This window comes from Dipodomys spectabilis, unplaced genomic scaffold (genome assembly GCF_019054845.1).
Source record: "Dipodomys spectabilis isolate Male_0828 unplaced genomic scaffold, ASM1905484v1 ptg000067l, whole genome shotgun sequence".
NCBI classification, from domain to species: domain Eukaryota; kingdom Metazoa; phylum Chordata; class Mammalia; order Rodentia; family Heteromyidae; genus Dipodomys; species Dipodomys spectabilis.
In genome coordinates this window covers 887,827-915,669 of record NW_024870744.1, presented here as the reverse complement: position 1 = coordinate 915,669, position 27,843 = coordinate 887,827, and the positions used below count along the sequence as shown (strand labels likewise).

Here is a 27,843-nt window from a genome sequence, read left to right as displayed (position 1 = left end):
CTGGAGTCCTGCTCATGAGGACCTCGGTGCTGAGGCATTATAAAACCCACCAAGCCCGGAAATGGAAACTATCTCATGGTTCCTACCAGTTAGGCTCATCTCTCCTCTCGGATGGCATCTAGGCCAGCATGTCGGCACATGGTTTTGAGCCCCTCTCATTCCTGCCTCAGGGCCTTTGCACTTGCTATTTGTGCAGCCAGAAACACTCTTTCCCTAGCCCTGAAGAAGCTGGCTTTTCTGACAGAGTCAGACCTCCCCTCAGAGATGCTGCCCTGACCACCCTTGGGAGGAGGTAGCCCACCTCCAGACACCCTCATGAGGAACGGTGCTCCTCTCCATGTTTTTGTGTCCTCAGAATGAGACCTCCAGCACCCTTTTGCTCCCCAGCAGACTCCCAGTGCCCTGAGCAGAGTCCAGTCCAGCCCAGCCCAGCCCAGCCCAGCCCAGCCTAGCGGGTCCTTGTGATGTCCGGGGAAATCCTGTAAGATTGTCCAGTGCTCACGAGTTAGCCGGTCTGATCGCGACTGTGATTAGAGATAAGGCTTTCCCCTTGTCTTCTCCTCCCCAGGGTTGGGTTAGTTAATGGTTTGGAAAATGCAACTATTTCTGATTCATGAATATTTTTATACAAACAGTGAATTCCTGGCGGTATTGCTCAGAAAGCCAAACACTGAAATCCAATGAAATATCAAATAGGGACTGATTAAGAACCACAGTCCAACTGTGTACTGAAACGTTTTATGGTTTTTTTCTAAGTCACTTTAAGGGAATGCTTAATGGCCTGAGCCCACAACACCCCACAAGGAAGAGTCAAGTTTCCATACCAGGAGTCCTGACCATCAGCCCAGGGCTCTGGTGGGGTCTTGGCTGCCCTGCCCCTACCCTGTGCTAGAGGAGGGAGGGAGGGAGGGAGCTGGGCTTCACTTCATGAGTACCAGGCACTCTACTCTTCTACAGGGTCAAACAAGGGATGCTCCCAGAATGCGCAGGGACTGGATGGCTTCAAGCAAAAAAACCCAGACATCCAAGGGGCCAAGTGTCCACACAACGGCCAGAAGCTTCTGTGGGGTCACATCGACTGAGGACCACTCCAGGGAGATCACAGCTGATCAAGGACACAGAATGGCATCCAGAGGGGAAGAGAGCCTCCCCGCCACCCCCCACCCCCACCGAAGTTGAGGAGACCCCTAGCTTCTACTCCACTCAGGGAAGGGAGCACGATTCCAGAATCAGTTTGGTACCTAGAGAGTCAGAACACAAGCTGCCCAGAGGAGCCGGGGCGCTGCTGCCAGGCTGGACACCATGGTAGCCCACAGCCGGAGGTCTCACTGTGGGGGGCACTGGCTGCTCTAGAACACACAAGCAGGCATCTTTTCTGCGGCCGACAATAGCTCTGGCTAAATAGATGTAGAGGGAAATTTCATTTCTTTCCCCCAGTCCATCTGAGGCAACTTATTCAATTAACACGGCCACTAAGCTGCAGACAGCTCCATATAAAAGCCCTTCAGTTATAGGATACGTTTTATTATGTGACAATAGTTGCCGGCACGATTTATTTCCTTTGATGGGATTCCACTTTTTCCTTGTTAATTTAAATCTGTATTTTCCAGTGCTGAGTCCAGGTCTGTGTGAATTTTTAAAGCGTTATCATTAATCTTGTTGGACCAGTGGCCACAATGAAGACAATAGCAGGGCCTGCTGTCCTTGAGAGCCATCAAAGGGCAGTGGCCAGGAAGGCAGAGGCCAACGTACAGCTAGGGACATGTGTCATTTCTACCTCTCCACCCCCCACATACACTTACCACCTAACTTTGTGGCATGCTGTATTTCTCTAGGGTTGAAAGTTGTGCAAAAGCCACTCACTCTCTGGGTAGACTTTTTTTTGGTGTCCCCTCGGACCTCTGGGGTCCATAACTTCACAAAGATTTTCATAATAATACTGAACTAACTCGTGCTTATTTTCTGAAACAGGACACTAAAAAGCAAGCCACAGAAGAAAAAAAATCCAATCAATTGGCCTCTATCAACATTTAAACTCTTGCTCCTGGAAAGATGCTACCAGGAAAGTAGAAAGAGCAGCTGCAGAGCTGGAAAGGGTATTTATGAAACATACATTTGGTGTATACCCAGGATGCATGACTTTTACGACTTAACAAAGGTCAATCCAATTTAAAAGTGGCTAGAAATTTGGATGGACACTTCCCTAAAGGAAATACAAATGACCAGGCTAGGTGTGTGGCTCAATTATTTGTCCAATGTGTATGAGGACCTGGGTTCAATCCTTAATACAAATGGAATGGAGCAAAACAAAACAACAGCAATGGTAAAATGTCACCTGGGAAAACGTCAACATCATAGTCACTAGGGAAATGGAACACATCACACACCTTCCGGAATGGGAAGAATGAAATCGGTGAACAACACAAGCTGTTGGCAAGGACATGGAGCCACTGGAACTCTCCCAGGATGGTGTAACCACTTTGGAAGACAGCGTGCAGTTCCTTACAAAAGTTCAACGTACTCTAGCATACAACTGAGCTGTGGCTCTTCTAGATTTTTACCAGAGAGAGAGAAAAAATGGAAATGTGTTTATACAATTTTTTTTCACAGCGTCACCTATCAGCTTTATTTGTAATAGGAAAAAAAAAAAAACCAAACCAGATGTCCAGTAACAGGTAACTTATCTGTTGGAGTATCATAAAATCAGTATTTGTAACCGAAAAGCAACAGACCATTCACTGATACATTGGAGAGGAGATAATTAAAAAGCTGAATAAAATGAGGAAGGCAGGAACGAGTACACACAGCACAATTCCATTCATAGAAAATTCTAGAAAATGCCAATTAACCCATGGAGCTAGGAGGCAGGTGGGTGGCTGTTTGAGGAGGAAGAAGTATACGGTATAGAAGCACCAGGGACCTCAGAGGCAGAAGCTCTCGTGACACTGATTTGGGGGAGGTCTCACAGCTGTCCACACACCCCAAAACTTGTTAAGCTGTATTTTGAGTATGTCATTCATCACGCACCGGTTAAACCGCAGTGAAGCCGAAACAGTCTTCTGAGTAGAAGATGGAAACGGAGAGGCAGCGGGGCTCACAGAATCCCAGGAAAGGCAGTGAAAAGCCCTCAGTGGGTCAGCCCTGGCGAGCGCCCAGCGTGACTTCAGACTTGCTTCCTGTCACACTACATGCCGAAGACAACTGAGCCAGCAAGTGCTGCAGGTAAAAGGAGTTGTGATTGGGAGACTCTTCGCTCCTTTAAGTTGTCTTGGAGAGACAATACCACCAAAGGTCATTTCTGTCCCCTTCTGCAGAAGCAGTACATTGAAATACGCTCCAAGCTGGGTGTGGTGGGGTGTGTCCGTGGTCCCAAACACTCCGGTGGCTTAGGCAGGAAGATCAATTGAGCACAGAGTTCAAAGCAAGCCTGGGTGACATAGTGGGACCCCCTAGCTCAACAAAACAAAACAGAAAGCCTCCAGATATTCAGAATTCAAGCTTAAGGATGAGAAAGCACTTGGGACAAAAGGCTTGGCATTGCTAGGAGCAGTGATGTGAAGCTCTCCCCCGAGCAATGCACAGGAGATACAAACAGGAGGGAGGGAAAAGCCAGATGCTATTGGAAAAAAAAGGCTGAGGGTATGGCTCAAGTAGTAGAGCGCCTGTCTGGCAAGGGCAAGGCCCTGAGTTTGAAACTCCAGTACATCCCCAACCCCAAAGTACTGGTATTCATTCTGCCTCTTTAGATATTTGAGGATAACCTAAAACATGGGGAAAGCTTTATTTAAGATGGAAAACTGTAACACCAGCTGGCATTTTCACACTTCTTTCCTCAGGGTACCATGGATACCACCCCCTCCTCCCACCCCCCACCCCCACCTCCATGCCCTCCACCAACCCACTCCTGCAGCTGAATGCTGAAGTCACTGCACTGAGAGGCTGAGGGGCTCATCCGCTGCCCAGGCATGGGGCACAGACACTGGGTGTTCATATGACACCAAACCTGCTTAGAACAAGTAGATCACATCTCAAACATGTCACTGTTAGAGAAATCAAATACCAGCCAAAGTTCTACAATGATACATTTGAGAGAGAAAGAGAGAAGAGAGAGGGGGAGGGAGAGAGAGAGAGAGAGAGAGAGAGAGAGAGAGAGAGAGAGAGAGAGAGGGGAGGGGGAGGAAGGGAGGGAGGGGAAGGGAAAAAGGAAGAGGAGAGGAAGAGGAGAGAGAAAGGGAGAGGGAGGGATGGAGGAAGGGAGAGAGGAAGGGAGAGAGAGAGGGAGAGGGAGAGAGAGTGGGGGCGAGGGAGAGGGAGAGCGAGAGCAAGACTCACAGAGAAATCTATACAGCCAAGGTCCGGTGCCAACAGAACCTTAAGTAGTTCTGATTCACCAAGGAAAGACTCTGGCCTGGGCAGCCTTTGGCCTGCACAGACAAGAGTATAAATACTACCCCACTTTTGTCTGTGTGTGTTGTACTGGGGCTTGAACTCAGGGCCTGGGTACTGTCTCTTAACTTTTTCACTCAAAGGTAGTACTCTACCACTTGGGCCACAATCCTATTTCTGACTTCTTTTGCTAGTTAATTGGAGATAAGTGGTGCATGGACTTTTAAGCCCAGGCTGGCTTTGAATTACTAGGATTACAGACACCAGCACCTGGCTTCACATGTTTTTAAATTTAACTTTTTCAATGTCTCTTTTTATTAGAAAGAAGAAGGAGCAAAAGTAAAGGACTCAGCGTTATCAGGAGAGCTCTTAGAGATGGTGCTGATGAAAAGCCCATCTCAGCGCTGTCTTGATTTTTTTTTTTTTTTATATCTGCTTGTGAGCCAGGACCTGGATGGAAAGCAAAGTGAAGTAATGGATTGGGCTGGGGCTGTAGAAGAAATATGAAAAACAGAAATAACTGGGTTAACACGGCAAGGGGGGAGGCCACAGCAAATGGCTAAATGAAATTCCCTTTTTATTCCTACAAAACACCAGTGGGAAGAAGTCATCTGTGACGCACAGCTTCTGTGCCAGGTGTGCGGATGCGCTTAATGAATGCCACTTAATGAAGAAAAAGGCTCTTATCAAACACCTGGCACGGGCAGGGTGAGGGAGTCACAGGGAAGGGGACCTTCGCTGCAACTGCTGGCATTTTAATAAGCACCTTCCAGAGCAGCGGCTCTCTAAGGCTGGCCAGCGGTGTCAGAGAAGGGGGTCCCTGGCCACTGCCCACACACACTGACAGGTTAGGGACTCTTATTTCTTAAGGACCATATGCTCAGGTACTAGTTTGTCCTGGAAGGTAATTAAAAAACTCATTTTTCAGCTGGAAGGGCCTGACCAGAACACAGACCTTCCTCAACGATTCTTCCTGCCCCGGGTCCCCTGTGGGTCCACACTGGGCTCTGAGTTACTAGGAGATGAAGGAAGACCAGAGAGGCGAGAAGATGCTCTATGTGACTCTGAAACCTGGCTTCACTGAAGCAGCAAGGCAGGTGTTTCCATGACCCCAGGTCCCAGGACATCTTAAATTATGGTGACTTTACTTTGCTCTCTGATTTGATCAGCAAACTCAGGAAGAAACCACCATGTGTCATGGCTACAGTCAGACATGACTGTTTTTGTTTTATAATTGACACCAGTGAAGGAGAAATGAGGTTTTGTAGAACTCAAAATGGACCTGTTTCCTCTAGAATGGTATTTATTATCTTGTGGATTTCCTATGCCCAGACTTGGAAATGCCTTCCAAATGGACTCAATGATGTCCAAGTATGAGCTCTGGTAGCGACAGGCATATGGCTCCTGACTCGGTCCATTCGTTTTGAGTTGCGCTCTGAGCCGATGCTAAACACTATCTTTGGCACTGAGATCATTAAAAAAATAAATAAATATGAATCTACTTTCCCCAAGCAAACCGAAACTCACACAAAAATCCTCTATCACAGACTGCAAAGCTCTAACGAATGGAAGGTATACACTCAAAGACGATGAGGTTGTGTGTCTCAATTTAAAATTAATGGCAGGAAGAAAAACAACAATAACAACAATTGCAACAGCGAAGCTGGGCATCGGTGGCTCACGCCTGTAATCCTAGCTACTCAGGAGGCTGAGGGTTGAAGATCATGGTTCAAAGCCAGCCCAGGCAGGAAAGTCCATGAGATTCTTATCTCCAATAAACTACTGGAAAAACCGGAAGTGGCGCTGTGGCTCAAGTGGTAGAGCACTAACTTTGAGCTGAAGAACTGAGGGACAGTGCCCAGGCTCAGAGTTCAAGCCCCAATGACCGACAAAAAACAAAAACAAAAAAAGCAACAAACTAACATCTGTTGAGTGTGGGCCATGGAAGGAGAGAGGGTAGCAGGGGAGAGAATAGGTCCAAATAGTAAAATAGCAATTCATGTGTCAAGAGAGTGACCCAAGAGTCATTCCACAGCCAATGGGGACAGCAGAGGGTCCAAGAGGAGAGAAGTGGGAGCTGGGTCTGCCTTGGAATCAGGAGTAGCTTTCTGACACAGGTAGGCACCGAGGTTCTGTTCCACTTTCCATGTGTCTCTGATTCTACAGATGGAGGAAATGTGGTTCAGGGAGGGGAAAGAAATGATCCAAAGGTACCCAGCTCCTGAGTGGGGCTACAACTTGGCTCATCTCAGTTGCTTTACCAACATAGCTGCAGGGCTGAGTGCGTGCAAGGGCAGGCCTGCTCCCTTCCCACTCAAGCAACCCCCTCCCAGTGATCGATAAAACCTCAACTGACCAACCTGACTGTGTAATGAGTTTCCCTCATGGGCAACAACCCCTCCCCAGCCAAATCACTCTGCATTGGACAAGAAAGAATGAAAGGGGGGGGGAAGCTGTCACAGGAAGACTAAGGAAATCACAATTCCAAACTCCCCAAGTTCCTCAACACAGAGCTTTAAAGTGTGTGCAGCCCGACAGCATATGGCAAATCAATTACTAGTTTAAATCTTAAAACAAAAACATGGCAAGTGTGGTACAGAAATAATCGAGAACAACGGTTTGGCTTAGATTACAGCGGGCCACTGGAGTTTTGAATACAATTAATCATCATCCCAGGCAATGGGAAGCCATATTGACACTTATTCCTAATTTGAATATTTAATTAGGGTGAAGTTCTTCATCAAATTATCGCAGAACTGGGAGAAAGCCTGGAAGACTTACACAATTACTACCTTAACCCTTTCCAGCTGCATCCTGCTTGCTCGGAGCCTCCACTTCCAGTCCTGCAGCTGCAGCCCAGTTGCACCAGGAAGAGAACCCAGTGGCAGCCAAAGGAAGGCTGCACAGAGTGACCAGCTCCTGCTCAGACTCAGTTCTTTGAGGAACCCTACATGAAAGCCAACATGCACCGAGCCCACGGGGCTCCAGCTGTGGCACCTCCATCTCCATCCATCCTCCCCCCAATCTTGTAGAGGCAGAATCCCTACCCCATCTCACAGAAGGGGAAACAGAGGCCCACAGGAGTGCTTGCCCAGGCCAAGTTACTCATCACACACACACACACACACACACACACACACACACACACACACACACACACACACACACACACACACACACACACAGAGAGAGAAAATCATGACCAACACATTAGTCAAAGGCCAATGAACATTTCCAAAGCACGAAAATCTGACCCCAGCTCCTCACCCTTGGATTCAGAATGCCCCCATGGGGCATTTTGAAGTAGCCAGTGACAGCATCATGGTGGCCAGCTGCTCAGGGGAATGGGGGAGGTGAGGGACTGAAAGGCTTAAGGAGATGGCATACCCTGTGGACAAATGACAAGTGCAGCTGCCCAGACCCAGCAAGAGTGGGCACTGTGGACACTAAAGTGATAAGAAGACATAAGCTTGTGCTTCCTCCAAAACAGCAAAGGCCTGACCACGCATTTATTCACAACCACAAGCCAGTTTAGAGAAGAGGCTCCATTTCCTTAAGAGCGTTGTATGGACAGCAAGGAAATGGAAGCTTGCTTCACGATTTGGGGACCAGGCTTCTGCTGCTGTCATAGACTCCCTGGTGACTGTCTGACCAAGAGTATTGCCTTTCCTTCCAAAGCCCTTGGGCCAGGCAAAGGCGGACTTGATACTCTGTGCCGGCCATGTAGCTCTCAAATCCTTGCTGCTTCTGGCTCCACTGAGAATGAAGGACACACCCCGATCATGTCGGATTAGCAACTGTCCTAATTAGTGGTGCCATTGGCCACTTTGAACTGCAAGTAGAATACAGGACCAAGGCAGAGCCCTCACGCGGAGCAGTGCGGCCTCTTCTCCCCCCCTGCCCCATGCCTGGCAGACCCCCTGCCTCAGCCCGGCCACAGCAGGGGCGGAGGGGGGAGACCCTGGATCTGTCAGGCCCGCTCCGGGGTAGCTGGTGATGGGAGCAAATGGCGTCAGGAACTCTGAAACTTTCCTTTGTATATTATATTAATCTGTACGAGAAAATCTCTTTTAATGAGGAGTGATGTAGTTACAAACTCTCCAGAGCCATAATTAGAGAAAACTAATTGAAGTTGTGTTTTGACACACTTTCCAAATTCACGGGTGCCGAATGACATATTCACAACACTCTGCCTCACATCCATGGCGACGGCAAAATCATTAGGCTAATCACACTTATTTGCATTCTTATCACGCCGGCAGCGCTCCCTTAAATACTGTTTCTACTACTGCTCCTTTACTGTAAGTTTCCACGGGAAGATATTAACAGTAATTATTAGTACTTTGGTGGAATTTTAATGTTAAGAGTAACAAGGCGGATGGCAATTCTTTTTCTGAACGGCATGGGAAGGTGTGCGGACCTCCGGGCCCGCTGTTGGGTGACACCAGATGCCACTTCAGCCACATGTACACACACTCACTGGGTCCACACCCATGGCCATCACAAATCTGCTTGGTCAGGGGAAAAAAAATTCTTTCTTTTCCCTTTTTATTTTTTATTTAAGTTCAATAAAATGAAATCGTTAAGTAGAATTCCCCCCCTCCCCTCCCCAAGCAGTTAAAAAAAATATCAATTTACAGCACGGGCTTTGGCAATACTAAGTAATGAATCCCAGGAGGACAGGCTCTGGCCGGTCTCTGTCGCCACCCTGGTGGTGATGAAAGGCAGAGGTGGGATGAGTGGCTGGCGGGCGGCAGGGGGTGGGCCAGGCTGATCTGTCAAGGCAGAGGCACCGTGTGCCACCAACAAGGGCAATTTTTTGGATGCGTAACTCAGGCAACTCACACCCAGAGAGAAAGCCTCGACAGTTCTAAATAATGGTTATTAATGATGCTCTCTTCAAAAGTGACAAATGGCTTGTGAAATTTAGAATCGGAGAGGTATGAAGACTGAACACGTTCTGTGAACGTGACAGGAAATGGCAGTGTGCACACACACAGGCTCCCGCTTGCTCGGCATGGAGTGAGGGCCAGGGGGGCCTCTCTGTTCCCGGCAGATCATGAATCCTGGTGCTCAGCCCACCTTTAGTGAACAGTATGAAATGCTACATGCACTGAGAGCCAAGTCCTGGTCCCCAGCTTGGGGAAAGGCTGGAGGGCAGCTCTGATACCAGGCTTCTGGAAATACCTCAGGACCAAGAAAAGCAACTACCATGTCATTCACTGTTCCTAATCTAAGAGGAAATGTCTTAATTTTATACTATTCAAATGTCTACTGCAGAAGGGATGTCAGATCTCTGTTGAGGAAGATTTAAATAGGGCAAAGAAAATGCTGCCTTAGAAAAAGGCCAAAGTCTCCATACTCCTTTAAAGTTCAGCATTTTTCTGGGCTTAAGTTACAATCCTTTGTACCCATCTGCTATTTTTTCAAGTCACTGATTATTTTCAAAAAAGAAAACAACAACAACAACAAAGGAACCTAACTTTCATAGCTGCAGCAACAGTCCAAATTGTGGTATTTATTCACCACATTTAAGCTCCATTCCACTTGGACCCAGTAATACCGAGGCACCTCCCTCCCTCCCTCTTTCCTTCCTTCCTTCCCTCCCTCATAAAAGAAACGAGGGTCTGACATCACACCTCCATTCCACACGATCTAGTCTAATCTTACCAACTGAAATACCTCAGAGTCTCTAAACCTCACCGACCCTCCTTCTAAAAACCAGGAACATATGGGCATGGCTAGTTTTTCATCTTCTTCCAGCTGACTAAAACATCCACCTTTCCAAATTTCAGGAAGGCGGGGAAGGGGGGGAATGGGGGGAACGGGGCGGGGGGAAGGGGAGGGACAGGGGGATGCTGCCAAAGTCAGATTCACAGCGGCTGCGTGTGTAAGTTGGGCTTGGGCTGTGAGCAGCCTGCCCTTGACAAAGAACCCCAGGCCATGTCCCTCTACTATCCAGTCTGCCTCCCTCCTTACAAGCTGAAGAAACAATTAAGCAGACTAAAGGCCTGGCTAAGGAGGAGATGGGCCAGAGGCTGTAAGCTAGACAGCTGTATTGGGTCTTGCGCCCTGTCATAGACACCTTATGCAGGAAACTTGAGGCAAGGGTCTGAGAAACAAGGGAGCCTCAAATGAGGCCCCCTGCAGGACATACTGGGCCCTGGGCTTCATTCCTGGTTCTTTCCAACCTAGTTTTCTGCCCTTCGCTAAATAAGAAACTTTCCAAGATCAGTCTCATTTCATAACATGAGGTAAAAAAATTTACATAAGTACACTGAATAGAGTTGTAATACTCGATGTACCCATATGAACATGGAGCCTGGTAACTCGAGTGGGGTTGGGAGAGAAGGGGAGAACAATGGAAGGGCGTGACATTGATCAAGACACATTCTACCTATAAACTGACATGGTGAATTGAAATCCTTCTGTGCAACTACTTAAAGATAATTTTAAAAAACCTAAAGAGGTTAAAAAAAATAATTTGCCTCTCAGCACTGCTGTAAAGATCAAAACTGTATATGTATTTAACTATTTATACAATGCATGCCCACGAGATGCTCAGAAAACAGTAGCCAAAATAATCATGATAATGATGATCACTGTATTTATTCAAGTAATAATAATTATTAATATTATTATTCAACTGGAAACACAACATCTGCTGCTCAAGAAGGGTATTCAAGTTGAATTCTACCCAGCCCGTGGGCAAAAACCCAACCTAAATAAACTCAAAAGGCCTTTGGAAAGTTACTGCCAGCATAGAATTTTATTAAATATCCAAATTAATAATTGAAACCTTGCCTTGAAATAGAACAGCACAGTGGTGGGGGAGGGGGCGCAGTAAACTCTCAGGGAGCAGCGCTGGTGTAATGTTCATTTTTACTTTATTTGGTGGTTAGATTTACACTGAGAGACCCAGGTGAAATATTCTATAGAGCTACCTGCAAATAGACTGTCAGCTCCCACTCTGATAAAAGGTAAAATATCCTCCACTAAATGGTCGGGTTCACAAAACCGGCCCTCAAGTGAACTGATAAATCTGTTCTGACACACAGAGAACTATTTTCATAATCCTGAAAAAAGGTCTTTCTCCAAAACCCTGCTGCCGAAGCCGACTGCCCAGAGCGGGTACACACTGGCAGGCAGACCCGGGAGAGAATGAATTCACATTTACAACCCTGCTTCCCAGACAACATCACCCCCCACCACCACTACCAAAAGCACACCTAACCAGCACAACCACCCAAAGAAAATAAAACACTCACAAAGCCACAAAAATCACAGAGAGAACGAGCACATTTACAAGCGGCAAGTACCTTGTCAAACTCACTGTGAGACATGGAAAGCCAAGGCTGGCTCCAAGGTAGAAGCTGTATTGACTTATAGTCAATTCTTCATTAAATAGAAGCCCTGACTTCCCAAGAAGCCATATTAAAAATTAATATCAAAAAGTGTATTGCTCAGCCTAAACTCATCATTCATATCGAACAATACCAAACGGCATCCTAATGAAATTTCTCCTTCAAAATTACCCTGACACCAACGCTAAGTTGTGGAGCACTTAGGAGATAGCTGTGGCTCGGCTCCCCAGCATTTTGGGGGTAACTCAAATGCCTTCACTTCACAACCCCCACAATAAATCACATTGCTTTGGAACCATTCACCGAGGGTGGCCTTGAAACCACTCACTGGTATGGGGACCCTCTGTATGATTGCCACTTCTGGGCAGTATCTTCAGCTTGAAGCACAGCCCTATCAGTATTCACATGTGTCAGAATGTGATTCCAAATACTTAAGCTGTGTCTGGCCCTGGGGACCTCCCGGAACAAGGCCCGTGTGGCAAATTCAGACCCCAGGCTGCTGGTCAGGAGTGTGAAGATGCTTCCTATGAAGATGGCCGGGCACCTAGGAGGCTGTCCCCCAACTAGGGGCAGCTCCTAGGGGCAGCCGGGCCCATGGATGCCTGCAGGCTGCAGGAGGCCGGCCTGCTAGGTTCAGACCCTAGCTCTGACTCTCTCTGTGGGACCCCCCGGCAAAGAATTCCATCTCAGCGTCTTCTCAGTTTTCTCCACTCAAAATGGGGCAGACATCTGTCATCACAGCTGAACAGAAGGCAGAGATGGGAGGATTGGGATCCCAAGCCAGCCCAGGGAGAACTTGAGCTGGGTGTGGTAGATCATGCTGGAATTCTAGCTACAGGGGTGGTGGTGATGGTAGGAAGATCATGTCCAAAGCTATCCCTTGACAAAAGAGAGACCCTATATGAAAAAATAAACTAAAATCACAAAGGACACGGTTCAAATGCAAGCCCCAATATTGCTAAAAATAAAAACAAAAAAAAAGGGCTGGATTAGTGTAATGAGTGTAATGTTTTTAACACTGCCTGATACCCCTCTACTCAACACAGGTCTCTGCTATCTAGTTGACCGCTGGATGGATGGAAGGATGGACAGACTGAAGAACACAGGAAAGAGAAATTCCCAGGCACCCTGCATCTACACCAGCTCACTTTATCCAGTCCATACTCCCCGGGTGTCAGACACCTGAATTTCAAGGTCCTCATATCTTGGGGGTCACGTTTCTCCCAGAACACTTCCTGTAGCATAGGAGACAAGCAGGGTGAACACGCTTGTTTGGATGAGCAGGTGATACAGTTATTGCTATCTTACTGCTTCTGCCCACAGCCTTTTCTGAGAAGTTAAAGGAGGAATAGAATCCTGGTCATGGAACGTAGCCTGCCCCATTGGTAAGGCTGGGTCTGAGGGCAGCACAGGGGGACTGGGAAATGCCGGGACCTGGTGGGCCAGGCTTTCTGGGTTAGACAGCAATGGCCGATGGTCACTGAGTGCAAGCAGCCTCACCCCTACCCCAGCCTGGGGAGCTCAGGCCTTGCTCTCTGGGGTGGGGTGAAGGACCCTCCCTACACAGCATATGGTAGAAGGCACCACTCATGGGGTGCATTAACCGTGCTGGGTTAAAAGCCCTGCATTTGTCTTCCCCTACAAAGCAGACACATCAAAGAAAGTGGTGAAAATGTGCATCAGCCTTTACATAAAACAGCATGCACACAGCTTTTGCATGGAGGAAAGGGAACCGGAAGTGACCTGCAGAGGTGTCCTGAGCCCCTCCTACAAACAGCAAGCTCCAAAGCCCTCCTCCTCTGCAGGGAGCAGGGCCCGAGGGCCTGGTGCTCAGCCATCAAGGATGAGGAACGCCAAGGCCAGTGCCACACTCAGGGTGTGGGTCTCTCCATCCATTCCTACCACAGGTCAGCTGACATGTCATCTTGTAACTGAAAGTGGCAGGTGGCACTGAGGATTCGAGGCTGGCATGGTGGCCGGGAGACACCTGCCAATGATGCCAGTACGTCAGGTCACAAAGTCAGCCTCCGGGTTAGGCAGGGATATAGTGTGGGGACAGAACCTGGCCTGCATATACCCCTGTCCCCCACTTCCACTCCCCCAGGTGTTCAAGTTTGAACTCACCAGCCTCAAGCTTGCTAGGCTGGTGCTCTACTGCTTAAGTCATGCCTCCATCCCACCCTTTTGCTTGTTATTTGCAAGATAGAGCCTTGCAACCCTTTTCTGCCTCGGCTCATGGTGAGTTTTGACAAGGGATGTGATGGAGATGGGCTTGCAGGGGCTAGCCTGAATTCCAGATCATAATGTGATTTCCCCTCTCCTGTAGGAAGGGCCGTTAACCTTTCAGATGACAGCCCTGGGACCGCAGTGAGGAAACGATTTCCGAGGTCAGCCAGGATCTATGTTCTCAGAGGCTGACATCGACATGCAAAAGTTGTGACTGAATCCTGGTGTCCCTGAGAGGAAAACTAAGTGCCTGTGACAGATCTTCTGCAGTCAAAATGCCCCATTTCCCAGAGTATCTGTCACAGATTGATAACATCCACGTAAAAAGTTAAGTACAATTATGTCTGTCACTAAGAAACATACTTCAGAGCTGGTGACTGACAACTTGCTGGAAGCTGACAATTCATCGGGAGATCAGTGGAACACCCCAAGACGCGTTGGGCTACGGGCACCCGGGAACAGCCCTGGCAGGCTGCAGGAAGGAATGCTGCCAGCCAGGCCTGAGCCTGAACCTTGTGCTCTATGGCTTCAGGTGGGAGGCTGATCTACCTGGCTTTTCCATTGCTTCTGTGTGTGTGTGTGTGTGTGTGTGTGTGTGTGTAAATTGTGACAGAACATCAGGTAGGAGGCAGGCGGCAGAACAAGCCACTCACCTCATGATGGCCAGAAAACATAGGAAGAGACGGAGGGGATGGGGTTACTCTCCGAGAAAACTAACCAGACCCCATCTTTTTTTCCATCACCTCCCAATAGGCCATCCAGTTATGAATCCATCAATGGATCAATCCCTTGATTAGTCAGAACTCTCTTGAGCCAACCAGCCCAGCCCCAATCCTCTGAACAGTGCACTGGGGACCAAACCTTCAATACACGAGCCTTTTGGGGGAGCCACTTCATACCCAAACCACAGCAGAACTTGCGACTGAGAACTTGCGACTGAGAACTTGCTCAGTCAGTGCCAAAGAACTACCTAAGAAAACTCTGTGTAGTTCATCTGATTTTTTGGGGGGTAGGGTGGTAAAACATGGAGCCCAAGTCTACCTCCTTGTAATCTCAGTGTGCCCGATCTGGCTTGCAGCCTCTCCTAACCTCCCCCAGCTGAAACGCACATGCTTTCTCCTTAAACAACTGGGGGGAAACGTAAACATCAGACATGAACTGCCTGCCTGCACTCAGGTCAAGAGGGAGCTCTGAAGTCAGGGAACTTCTATGGGACACTGTGTGGCCGTGGGCATGACCCTTCCACACCTGACAGCAGAGTGAGTGTGACAGGGCCATGTTCCTGGATGTGCACTGCAGGCTGCACTTCACACAACCCAAGCTCCAGACTGGCCTGTCACTTCACACACACACACACACACACACACACACACGCCCTCCCTCCCTCCGCCAGGCTGGATCTCCTGGACTTGTCACCTGTGCTGTGGACTATTGGAGTCTCGGGACTTCCATCTCTGGTTCCCGCAGGGTGCACGAGAGGAGATGTGGAGTATCGATTCTGTCATTCAGCACATCAGCGCTCCCTAATGACGCCGTGTCATCTTCAAGTTTGATAAGCATGCCTCTGATGTCTTTATCAAGCTGCTGATTCTCCTGCTCAGCAAGCAGGGGTGGGGGAAGTGGAGGAGGTGTGTGTGTGGGGGGGGGGGGTGTAGGCAGGCAGCAGCCTGCCTTGGCCTCCTCTCATTCATGTATCCATATGCAGGGGCTCTACCAGCTGTGGGTCCCAGTCTCCTGGAGCTTCCCCAAATCTTTGTCCTGGCAGCAACTGCCCCTCGCCCATCCTGGCAGAACCAACTGTGAGACCCTGTGTGTGAGTGGGGTGGGGGCTGCCCAGACTGAAGTCAAGAAGCCTCTTCCTTTCTGAGTACTCCTGCAGAGGCCCAAGGAACCCCCTCCATCTTTGAGGATGCACCGTGCTCACCAGCCCAGAAGAGGGTTGGGAGAGTGGAGGAGAGCACAAGGCCAGCTCCTCCCTGCTGGCCTGTGTGCATGAAGCTAGTAGTATGGATGCTCACTGTCCAGAAGGAAGGCAGAGGCTCTAGGTCCTGGACTTGTGCTTCTTCACCTAGAAGCTCAAGACAGATGTGTGAGGAAGAGAGGCTCTGCTGAGGCATCTCACCCAGCCTTTGACCTGAGTTCAAGGACATAGCCAATGGTGTCACCATGCCTCAACACGTGCGGGCAGGAAAGAAGGACTCCATTTCTGGCTTCACTGAAAGTATCTTCTGCCCTAGTGGTAAGGCCAGGCAGTAAGCTCCTATCTTTGAGGGGTACACAGGCCTCTAGAAAGCAAAGGCAGCACTGTCACCTGGGAAAAGGTCCACTGAATACCCTTTTGTCTGCTACGAAGTTAGGGGAGATAGCCGGCAAGTCTGAAACCTGAATAAAGATAAAAACAGGCAGATCACCTATGTTTTTAGTATGTTTCAAGACAAATTCCAGGCTTAATGAAGGCAGCATGCATGCTACCAATTCCTTCTTTCCCTCTCCTTTCTAGAACCAAGATCTGTCAAAGGCCCGCCAGATGGCTCCTGACCCGGTGCCTGCCACCTCCTGGTTGGTCAGTAGAGGGCGCTGCATCACCACTCTGCTGGCAGCCTTGGTGATAGCAACTTCATCCCGTGTCCACACAAAGACCACACTTGAAAAGTGTTCTGAATGCCTGCAGTTTAATTCTCCACGAGAAAACACAGCAAATCACACACTTGCTCTTACAGACAATAATGCCACCTATGTAAAAAGTATATAGTTACAAAAAAAAAAAGGAGAAAGGTTCTGCTCACAGGATTTGTTCACCAGAGATAGAATCTGCTCTATTATTGTTCCATTATTTGCTCAGGGACTTGGGAGTCGTCTGGAGTGACAGCAAGAGGTCCTCCTTGCTTGTGAAACCTATGTGAAACTGAATCTGGGTCTGGGCCTGGGCCAGGAGGGTGTGGCAAGAATGAGGGGAGAGCAGGCCCCACCCACAAGGTTCCCAGTGGGGACGTCGGGAGCCTGGCACAGGATTCCAGGAGGAGGGCTCAGCCCAGGAGCCCAGAGAAGGCTCCCTGGGAGAGGAGACACTGGACCTGCCCTCTAAAGACAGAGGATGTAAGACACACCTGGTACGCAGCACTCAGGGCAAATGCACAGGATCAGGCGGGGAAGAAGAGGCTGCTAATTTGGCTTCAGGTTTGGAGCTCGAAGCTCAGACAGAAGACAGGAGAGAATGCAAGAGCTTAACAGGAAGGCCTTCACAGCTCACAGAAGAGCTGGGTGTTGGTGCTGCAGGCAGGCGGCCCACATCCAGACAGAGGGGTGTCTGCCTCTTCTGGGGAATTTAGAGAAACCAGACGCCTTGAGGAATAAAATAACTGACTATTTCTTTTACCCAAGTAAGTAAGTAGCATTTCATTTAAAAAATCAAATAGATTAGATAAGAAAACAATACCAAAAATCACATACAAAAGACAAAAGCAAAACAAAAACAAACAAACAAACAAGAGCCTGGTGAGTTAGGAGCTTGCACAGGTGTGCACACAGGAGGGCATGGGACAGATGATTTTTTTTTCTCACCTGGGAGAATTAACATGCATTCAATGATCTCACTGCACACTGGCTGACTTAACTCAGGCAAATTAGAATACATTTTATATTGACTATTTTGACATTTGTTTTATCTGGCAAGTAAAACAAAACTGATCCAATTTCCTTGCAGCCATTGTAAACCATAAACTGTACAACAGAGGTTATAAAATATATAAGCCTTATAAACACTTTGTTCAGCTGTGCTACACATCAGTTCTGCCCAGCTCCCAGTGGCCGGGTGTTTTGGGGCCACCCATTTCAGAGGCAGGTGACCCTGCTCTTCCCTTTGAGCAGCAAGCTTCTAGGAGAGCTCTCTCCCTGCTTCTCTGGGAGGCCAGGGGCTCCTTCACCCAGCAGGCACTGAATACCTGCACTAGAGACACCCTCTCTATGTACCTCGACAGAGGCTGCTACAACCACACTACACGGTGGCCAGATACCTGCAAGCTCTCAGCTTCTGGGGTGAGCCCAAGCTTAAGCTGATGCTGGCACAAACAACAGGCCCAGGATGATCCTGAGCACAGGACAGAGCTGTGTCAGGGCTGTTGGTCAGCGGGAGAGGAAGTAACAAGTGCCACAGGAGCACTGTGCCAGCCTCGTGTTCCTGAGCCCGCAGACTGCTCACCTCGCAGCTCAGGGAACTCTCTGGCTCCTCCCTTGCGCTGTAACCAGAGAAACTGAAAACTACCTCCAAAGGGTCAGGTGACTCGGGCTAGATACTTTTTTGTTGTTGTTGTTTTATGCCAGTGCTGGGACTTGAACTTAGGGCCTGGGTACTGTCTCTTAGTTTTTTTGCTCAAGGCTAGTGCTCTACCACTTGAGCCACACTTCCTCTTCCAGCTTTTTAGTGGTCAATTAGAGGTAAGATTCTCCCAGACTTTCCTCTGTAGGCTGACTTCAAACCAAGATACTCAAATCTCGGCTTTCTGAGTAGCTGGGTTAACAGGGACCTGGCAGAGCTAGTTACGTTTTTTTTGTTTTTGTTTTTGTTTTTATTTTTTGGTCGGTCGTGGGGCTTGAACTCTGGGCTTGGGCGCTATCCCTCAGGTCTTCAGCTCAAGGCGAGCCCTCTACTGCTTGAGCCACAGTGCCACTTCCGGTTTTCTAATGGTTTATTGGAGATAAGAGTCTCACGGACTTTCCTTGCCCGGGCTGGCTTTGAACCGTGATCCTCAGATCTCAGCCTCCTGAGTAGCTAGGATTACAGGCGTGAGCCTCCGGTGCCCAGCTGCTAGTTATGTTTGAACAACACCCCAGCATGCAAAACTTCAGGACAAAGACCCAGTTGTCTTTCAAGGCAGGGGTCCTGAAGCAGGGAAGCCTTGGTTCTGTGGCTCAGACAGCAGTGCTCTGCCAGTGAAGGCATGGAGGAACCGCACACAGAGGGCATAGGCCCTCTGTGCAATGCACTGTTTTATTTCACAGGCTGCAATGAGGATCGAGACCATTACACCCTCCCTCTGGCCCAACCCCATCAGTACCAGAGTTACCAGTTTGGTCACCTTGGTCTCTCTGTGAGATCACTTGCTAAAAAGAACACCATCTCCTTAAAACTTCTCATTCCCCCCCCCCCCCCCCCCGCATTCCCTTTTCTTGGTTTGTATCACAGTGGAAAAGATGCAGTAATAACATGAATACCATTACTGACCAGTCCCTCTGGGTGTTTCAAATGGCCAAGGCCGAGAGGAAAGCGCACTTTTTGGAGGCCGGGAGGCTCTGACCGTGTGGCTACTGCGCATGTGTCTGCATATCAGCGAGCTTTTTTTTTTTTTTTTTGGGTCCGGTCGTGGGGCTTGAACTCTGGGCCTGGGCGCTGTCCCTCAGCTCTTCAGCTCAAGGCTAGTGCTCTACCACTTGAGCCACAGCGCCACTTCTGGCTTTTTTCTTTTTGCTTATGTGGTGCTGAGGAATCGAACCCAGGGCCTCAGGCATGCAAGGCAAGCGCTCCACCACTGAGCCATCTTCCCAGCCCTCAGCGAGCTTTTTGAATAGCAATTTTAGCTTTCAGATTCTGCTGCTGTAACATGTGCATAAAAGAGGATATAGAGCGGGCTTTACATCCACAAAGCACACAGATTTTGAACCGGGAGTTTTAATCATCTCTAAAGGCACAAGCTGAAACTTCTGTACGTTTTCAGTTCTACGGTGCTACTAAGTGGATGTACTCTAACGTGCTGTGAGACCCCCAGACCACACGCGATGCCTCCGTGAGGCTTACCTGGGCAGGTTGGGGGCTGGGGTGGAGGCGGCCGATGACTGTGAAGGCGTGGTGGGCTGGGACGAGTCGTGGTTTCTTGGCACTCTGCCCATTCGGTACCAGATCCCCATGCTGTTCAGTTCCCTTCAGGAGAAAAGGAGGCTGTTTCACAGGCTGTGGCAAACCAGCTCCTTCATGACCCACAGCTTCAAAGCCCAGAGATTCCATTCTGGCCCACGGAAGATGGGACATGTCTCCTCCCATTGGTGCTCAAGGCATCCCAACTAGGGTCTAGAGTGTGTGTGTGTGGGGGGGGAAGGGGCAGAGGGGGGAGGTGACTGTGCCAACTGCAGGACTGACTTCTCCACCCACCCTGAGCCTGGCCCTGCCCGGCATGGCTGTCCTAATGACACTGGCATGCTCTTAGGAACTGAACCAGAATGACTTTGGCCACATTCAACTTCTCTACTCCCTCCTCTCCCTGCCCCCCCCCCCCACTCCAAACGGCATCTTTGGGATCAGAAGCAGAAGAGTAGCATCTCTTCAAAAAACTCTGCGAACTATTATTTTTGGCTACTCTTAATAAGCTTCTCAGAGCTCTCTAGCAATTGTTCTAAACCTTAACACCGTCCTATTTGAGGAAGTCCTCCCTACACACTGGCACAGGACTCTGTCCTGGCTCAGGCTTCCAGCAGTCCCTTCCAACGGGAGGTTTGCCTCCCTCAGGGCAACCTCATGTCCTTATGCGGTAATGTGTGCAGTGGACTCGTTTTTAAGAATAAGTGACTTTGCCAGGCCCTGATGGCTCACGCCTGTGATCTTACCTACTCAGGAGGCTAAAGATCTAACAATCACGGTTCAAAGCTAGCTGGGACAGAATAGTCCATGAGACTCATCTCCAACTAACCACTAAAAGCTAATGAATTATCACTGACTTTTTAAAAAAGAATGAATATGGTAAAATAAAACTACCTTTTCAAAATCATATAAGGGAAAAAAGAGTCTAGCTTTGCTTATCAAGACAAATACAGGTAAAATCTATTCTTTGGAATTGTTTAATTTGGTTAAAATTGCACCATTTTACAATGGTATAGTTTGTAATTAAAATGCACATAGTAACTGCATTTAGACTTTCAAGTTCATTACTGAATGGCTGGTTTCTGCTATTTGTATGTAAAACACTGTCTCTAGGAAAGTGTGGTTATTCTGAATGTTTTTCCCCTCCTGTAACCTGTTTGCAAATAATTAGTCTATAGCATGTTGCACAAAACAGGTGTGTGTGTGTGTGTGTGTGTGTGTGTGTGTGTGTGTCTGTGTGTGTCTGTGTGTGTGTCTGTGTGTGTCTGTGTGTGTCTGTGTGTGTGTGTGCATTGGAATTGGGCTTGAGTCAGGACCAGAGTGTGGTCTTTTAGCTTTTTTTGCCCAGGGCTAGTGCTCTCTCTACCACTTGAGCCATAGTTCTACTTTCAGCTTTTCAGTGGTTAATTGGAGACAAGGGTCCCACAGACTTTCTTCTGCATGGGCTGGCTTTGAACCAGGATCCTCAGATCTCAGCTTCCCGAGTAGCTAGGATTACAGGCATGAGTCACCAGCACCTGACCAAAGCAGTGGTTTTTTTGTTTTGTTTTGTTTAGTTTTGTTTGTTTTGTTTTAGTCAGTTGTTAGGCTTAAAGTCAGGGCCTGGGCAATGTCTCTGAGCATCTTTGTGCTCAAGGCTAGTGCTCTTCCACTTTAAGCTACAGCTCCACTTCCAGTTTTCTGATAGTTAACTGAAGATAGGAATCTCATGGACTTTCCTGCCTGAGCTGGCTTTGAACTGCGATCCTCAGATCTCAATCTCCTGAGTAGCTAGGATTGCAGGTGTGAGCCACCAATGCCTGGCTCCAAAGTGTGGAGGAAGGTAATGATCACAGATGTGCGGGGCCGGGGGAGGGGGGAAGAGGAGGGAAAACACCAGATCCTGCCCATGCCGAGCACATGCTCCATCTTGAGCTACACACATGTCCAGCCCAAGTGCATCTTAAGTTGGTTCAGAGCAGTTGGATCCAGAGCTGAGGAGTTTAAAAAAAAAAAAAAAAAACAGTGCACCAAGATGAAGTTAATTGCATTTCTGTGACACACTTCATTCGTACAGTTAGGCCCTGTCTGCAGCCCACACAGCACCAGTGCCAAGAGGAAAAGCACTGGCTTGGGAAGTAAAAGATGGCCCTGAGTTTAAAGAGGACAAGAGCCAAACAATGGCAAACTCAGGCCCAGCAGCTGACCTGGGAAGCCGAGTTACGAGAATGTACTGCTGGGAACCTATGGTGAGCTGTACGGTGCTTACAGAGCTGAGAGCTGTGCTAGGGAAGGAAGCCATGGCTATGGGCTGAAAACCATCCCCTGGGCTGAATCATCTGGGAGACCCGATGTCAGCTGACAGCACAGCGAGCATCTGCTTTTGGACACCCGGCTTCCGCTCATCTCAGCTCTGGCCTTTCTGACTTTGATCTCCCTTCATGTTTATCTCTCTTCATATGTCTTCTTATCTGTCCTTCAGTTCGAATAGAGCTGACTCTGCCTCCAGCTCAGCCTGCTCCATCAGAGAATGACACTTTCCAGAGAACACTGATCAGCTCTCAGCACTTGACCCTATTTGACCAACGAGACGGGATTTAGAACTTGGCTATAGACTTACTCTCTGCCTCCCAGGGGATAGATGCTAAGTTGACAGAGCCACCATGCCTACCAGGGGGAGCAGGTGTGAGGTGGAGTCCTCCCAGGGGACTCGGCAAGGAGGGTCTTGGAGTCCTCTGAACTACTTCCGGCTGCCTGGAGCGCACTGGCTCCTGAACTCATTTGTTCAAACTTTTCCCTCTGCTTAGGCCAGTCTGGGTGGGGCTTCCTGTCACTTATGACCAGAGGGAATGCTGGGATTGCTTTGTACCTGGAACTATGAAGCGGCTTCAGGGCCAGGCCCAGGCCCTGCACTGAGGCTGCCACTGAACTGCATGTCACCGGCTAGGCCCCAGGGGCTGTCTGCCTATCAGAAGACAGCCCTTAACCACAGACTTCCCATGAGTGAGCACCAAGTCACGTGATATTTGTGATTCTTCCTGACTTGGAAACTTCCAATGGCTTTGCATTGTGTTGGGAATAAAACAGACAGCAGCCACGTCCCAGGAGGTCCTCAGTCCAATACCCGGTCCCTTCCTGCCCACCCTAGGCGTGTGGGACTCTTTGTTCCTAGAGCATGCTGCTCCCCACCCTGCTTCCACACTAACTCCTGCTCTGCCTGCTCGCCTTCACGGCTGGCTTCTCCTGACACGAAGGTCACCTTTGCTCAAAGTCACCTTCCTGACTCCTAATTGGAGTAGCCGCAAGTCACCACTAGGGCACATTTTCCTCACCGTGCGAGCCCTGTCATTTATCTTCTCGTTCACTGTACACCTCTTCCTTTGAGAGCAGCAGCTGTGGGAGAGCAGGGCCTTTGCTTCACCCTTTCCCTCCCACGTTCCGTGTGTACTCAGTATACAAAATGGATGCTCCACAGCTGTGAGGGGGGTCAGGGCCCAGCGTGGTGAGGCTGATGGGGCAGTTGAGAACCTGGTGAGCCTCATCCTCTAAGTGACCCGAACGTTCTCCGGAGGACACAACAGATGGAACCACACTGTTGACTCACCCGATAAATGTGTACTGAGGAGGTGCTTGCTTGGTCCGGCCCATGATTCGGATGTCACAAATGGCCGCTTCTGTGGAATCCCGGGGGATAAATTTAATGCACAGCCTCTTCTTTCTAAAAGCCACCTCCTCTGAAGGAAAGAACAGGGAAGGGATGAGTCACGGAGATGCCCCACCTCTGCTCTGAAAACCATGTGTCCTGGCATGTCCCTTTCCAGGCAGCAGAAGCAACAGATCGCTGTCACCAGATGGAGGGCTAGGCTCTACCCCTGCCTTTCCTGGGCTGCAGTGGACAGGCCGTGACAGTATAGGACATCGGTTACCCTGCTCCATGCTCAGGACCCAGTCTCAGCCAGCCAGCCCAGAAGTGGGTCCCAGGAGTCCACAGGCCCCTGAGCTGGGTTAGTGGATGACCTGATTAGCCATAATTCTTCTATATACAAAGCACTAGGCTTCCCCAGCCCCGGAGTAAATGTGTTAGCACATTTCACCAAGTGCACTTCTTTTCTTTATTATGTAAATCTCCCACAGTGTGTGCATGGTGGTGGTGGGGAGCAAGAGAATCGACGCCCACGCTCCCTTCACCGGGCATCAACTCTTGCCAGTGAATGACTCCCTAGCACCAGGTCCTGACCACCTCCCTCTCAGCAGGCATTTGTTTCCACACCACCATGCGCATTCCTAATGAAATCAGGAAACTTCCTTATAGTCAACTTTTCTCCATTATTTCAGTTATCGAGCTTTTATTTTTTTGGGTCAGGTCGTGGGGCCTGAACTCTGGGCCTGGGCGCTGTCCCTCAGATCTTCAGCTCAAGGCTAGTGCTCTACCACTTGAACCACAGCATCACTTCCGGCTTTTTTTCCTTTTACTTATGTGGTGCTGAGGAATTGAACCCAGGGCTTCATGCATGCAAGGCAAGCGTCTACCACTGAGCCACCTTCCCAGCCCTTCTCCATTATTTCAGACCATTACTGACTGCTGATTTGTATAGCTCAAGGCCACACCAGGCTGATGGATCTCTCAATCCTTTTCTTCTGTCCCAACCTCTCCTGCTCGATTTCTCTTCAGGGCACACACAGGCTGGAGAGATCAGGGCATTCTGTCCCGTTTCAGGTAGGTAAAGGCTGGATTAGGCCACATCCAGGCTGTACAGGTAGACACACAGCTCATGATGGTGTGTGTCCGGGTTAGCTTGAATTCCTCTAAGTATAAAACTTCTCCACCTATTATTTGGCCTGCTGAGAGCAGGTTCGCGCAGAGGAGGATGAATAGCTGGGCTCTTTTTCATTGTCAAGTCTCAGCTCAGAGAACTGGGGCTCTAGCAAGTGCTGCGGTGACCAGTGATAAAGTGTATCTTGTGGTTCATTTGTGGTTTTGAACATGGCTTCAAACAATCCATGAGTCAGTTGGATCTGGGCTGAAATCCCAACTCTGACTTATTCTGGTGCCCTGACCTTAGGAGAGTTGATTGAATGCTGTAGGCCTTGGTTTTTTATCTATAAAATGAAGCTATGTTGGAGCTTAGAAACTCTGTAGCTTCTTTCCCTGGTGTAGAAGCTGAAGGCTGTATCAGCTGTATCAGCCCTATAGGCTGTAATGATGTCCTGAATCCAGACCCTAAACCTTGTCCCTGACAAGGCAGAATGGGATCCTGGTGAGGAGACCCCGAGAGCAACCCGGCACCTTCGAAAACCAATGGCTGAGCAGTCAGACCAGCACCAAAGGCACCTGAGATAGTGTGCAGAAGACAAGGCCTGCCTCAAACAGAGCCAAGTGCAGGAAGCTCGCGTGCTTTAGCCATGCAGCCTCTGGCCCCAGCCCACCCTCTGTCTGCCGCCCCCTGGGGTTAGGGCTGGAACCGCTCATTACACTGTACAGGCCCTGGCAGGCCTGCTTTTTAAGTAAGTGTATTATCCACAGGCAATAGAACCGTGTTCAGTCATGCTAAAAACACAAGGAAAGCGCACAGCCCTTTACTAAAACAAAACAGTCTTCCTAGGCTTAAGTGCTCTGTGGATTGCCGCAAACTCTAGTTGAAATCAATTACAGGATTCTCATCTTTTTGGCTGACTTTATGAACTCAGAGCCTTATGTACTCTCTGGGACAGGAGAGGAGGGGCAGACCTAAGGCTCCCTATTCCCTGGGTGAAGTCTCTGGGAAATGGCCCTTGATTAGAAAGGAAGGGGTCCTCAGGGCTGGGAAGGCGGCTCAGTGATAGAGCGCTTGCCTTGCATGCATGAGGCCTGGGTTCAATTCCTCAGCACTACATAAGCAAAAAGAAAAAAGCCAGAAGTGGTGCTTGGCTCAAGTGGTAGAGTGCTAGCCTTGAGCTGAAGAGCTGAGGGACAGTGCCCAGGCCCAGAGTTCAGGCCCCACGACCGCCCCCCCCCCAAAAAGGAAGGGGTCCTCAGACCTGAGGTTCTGTGCAGGCACTTGATGGAGAGTCCAGGGCCTGACCTCAGAATGTGCATGGTAGACGGCACCTGACGGAGCCGCAGCCATGGGGGACAGGCTTCTCAACCAGGCCTACATGATCCCCAACTTCTGACGACAGCCCAGACAGGTCTCAGCCCCAGGCCCCTCATTGACCAAGTTTACCAGCAGAGGAAAAACTGCCCTGTGCCTCAGGAGCAAACCAATGCAAAGACAGTGGGGCCCACTAACTATTCAAAACAAACAGCCATGCCAAGCCCACAAATGTGGAAGGCCTGGGAGTAGGGGACAGAAATTAACAAGCAATCTTAGTTGATGTAAGAAGTAAAAGCACCAGTGTAAAGGCCTAACTTTGCTAGTGAATAGTAGAATAAAGGTTAGATACAATTGCCAGGCGCCGGTGGCTCACGCCTGTAATCCTAGCTACTCAGGAGGCTGAGATCTGAGGACTGCAGTTCAAAGCCAGCCCGGGCAAGAAAAGCGGTGACATTCTTATCTCCCATAAGCCATCAGAAAACTGGAAGTGGCGCTGTGGCTCAAGTGGTGGAGTACTAGGCTTGAGCTGAAGAGCGCAGGGGCAGCGTCCAAACCCAGAGTTCAAGCCCCACGACAGACCAAAAAAAAAAAGAACAAAAAAGTTAAAAACAAGTAGAATAGTAAAACTGAATAAGAGTGTGGACATCTATACTGGGAGGTATGGGAATCAGGCACACGTCCGGATCATCCCCAGAATGGGAGATTTCTGGGCATCCACTGGCAGCAGAGGGGAGTAAAGTGGGTCTCCACGGAGGCCATGTGCTGCTGAAGGCTCCATGCCAGGCGGGAAGCACAGGTGATTCCTGTAGACATGGTCTACATTCTCAAGAGAGAGAGAAGGAGCCAGGGCTGAGGAAACCAAAGCAGCAGCTAGGACGCAAACTGCAAGGGGCAGGAAGAGCCCCCACCCCCCATCTCCACTTGGCAGATGAGGAAACTGAGGCCAGGAAGGTGAGGGGATCTGCCCAGGGCTGCACAGCTGTAAGTGGCAGAGTCAGACTGAATAGTAGGTAAGATGGATACCAGAGTCTAAGTTCTTCCAACCACGCTAGCACACAGCAGCTTGTTCTAAGAGGCAGGCGGGTCCTGCCTGGCTTCCCGGACCTGCATCTGCTTGCTGTCCTCCATCCTTCTATAAGGATGCTCTGCAAGGCAGCAAAGGAGGCAACAGGGCCATGGCCTCCGCCAGTTTACAGTGCCGACAGTGCCTCCTGCTGGACACGGTAGCAAGGTGGGTTCTTGCCGGCAGGTCTGATGCCCTGTGGCCTGAGCTCCTCGCTCTTCTCCAGACTCAGCACCTGCAGCGCCTGGCCTGAAGCTCTGCAGAAAGGAGCACAAGCTGCCACAAGGCGACCTAACGCCAGACTGTCACCCGCATGGGCACACAAAGGAGGGGGTAAGGGGGGCTTCCTGGGCCAAGGGAAGGCACTATGGGCAGGTAAAACAGCAACTCACATGCCTGGAGTCAGAAGAGAAAGGGTAGTGAGGAAGGCGTGGTGAGGACTGGGGCAGCAAGAAGTGGGGTGCGGGGAGATGAGGGATGCATTTCATGTGGAGAGGGGTGCTGTAGCTCCAGCACTGGGAAAATTATCACAAGGAAATCATTCCCAGTCTACATACACACAACTCATCGACAGAGTCAAAGATTCCTTCCTATCAAAAAAATCTCAGCTGGTTCTGTCCGGAAGCAGGCAAGCTAATCTTACAATTCACATGGAAATCCAGGAACCCTCCAGAATAGCCAAGACCAAATTGCAAGAGAGCAATGTTGGAGGGTTTTAAACCTTTCTTTCAAATCTAGACTGTGTGGTAACCTCATAAGGAAAGACATATGGATCAATGGAAAAGAACTCCAAGTTCAGAAATAAAATCCTGTTTACAGCCAGTGCTCCTTGACCAGAACACTGAGACCAATCAATGGGGGAGAGACGAGCCTTTCCACAAATGGTGCCAAGACAACCAGACA

The 27,843-nt window shown here is 49.3% G+C and overlaps 1 protein-coding gene across 2 annotated transcripts in view; it reads right to left on the bottom strand.

Annotated features, from left to right (window-relative positions):
• Mvb12b (multivesicular body subunit 12B) overlaps nucleotides 1-27,843 on the bottom strand; it is a 161,610-nt gene that overhangs the window by 77,931 nt on the left and 55,836 nt on the right. For both annotated transcript variants that reach the window (XM_042681244.1, XM_042681245.1), the window contains exons 5-6: nucleotides 23,408-23,537; nucleotides 19,768-19,890 (exon numbers count right to left, since the gene is read on the bottom strand). In XM_042681244.1, the coding sequence (XP_042537178.1) occupies nucleotides 19,768-19,890; nucleotides 23,408-23,537 (253 nt within the window). The remainder of the gene's footprint in view (nucleotides 1-19,767; nucleotides 19,891-23,407; nucleotides 23,538-27,843) is intronic.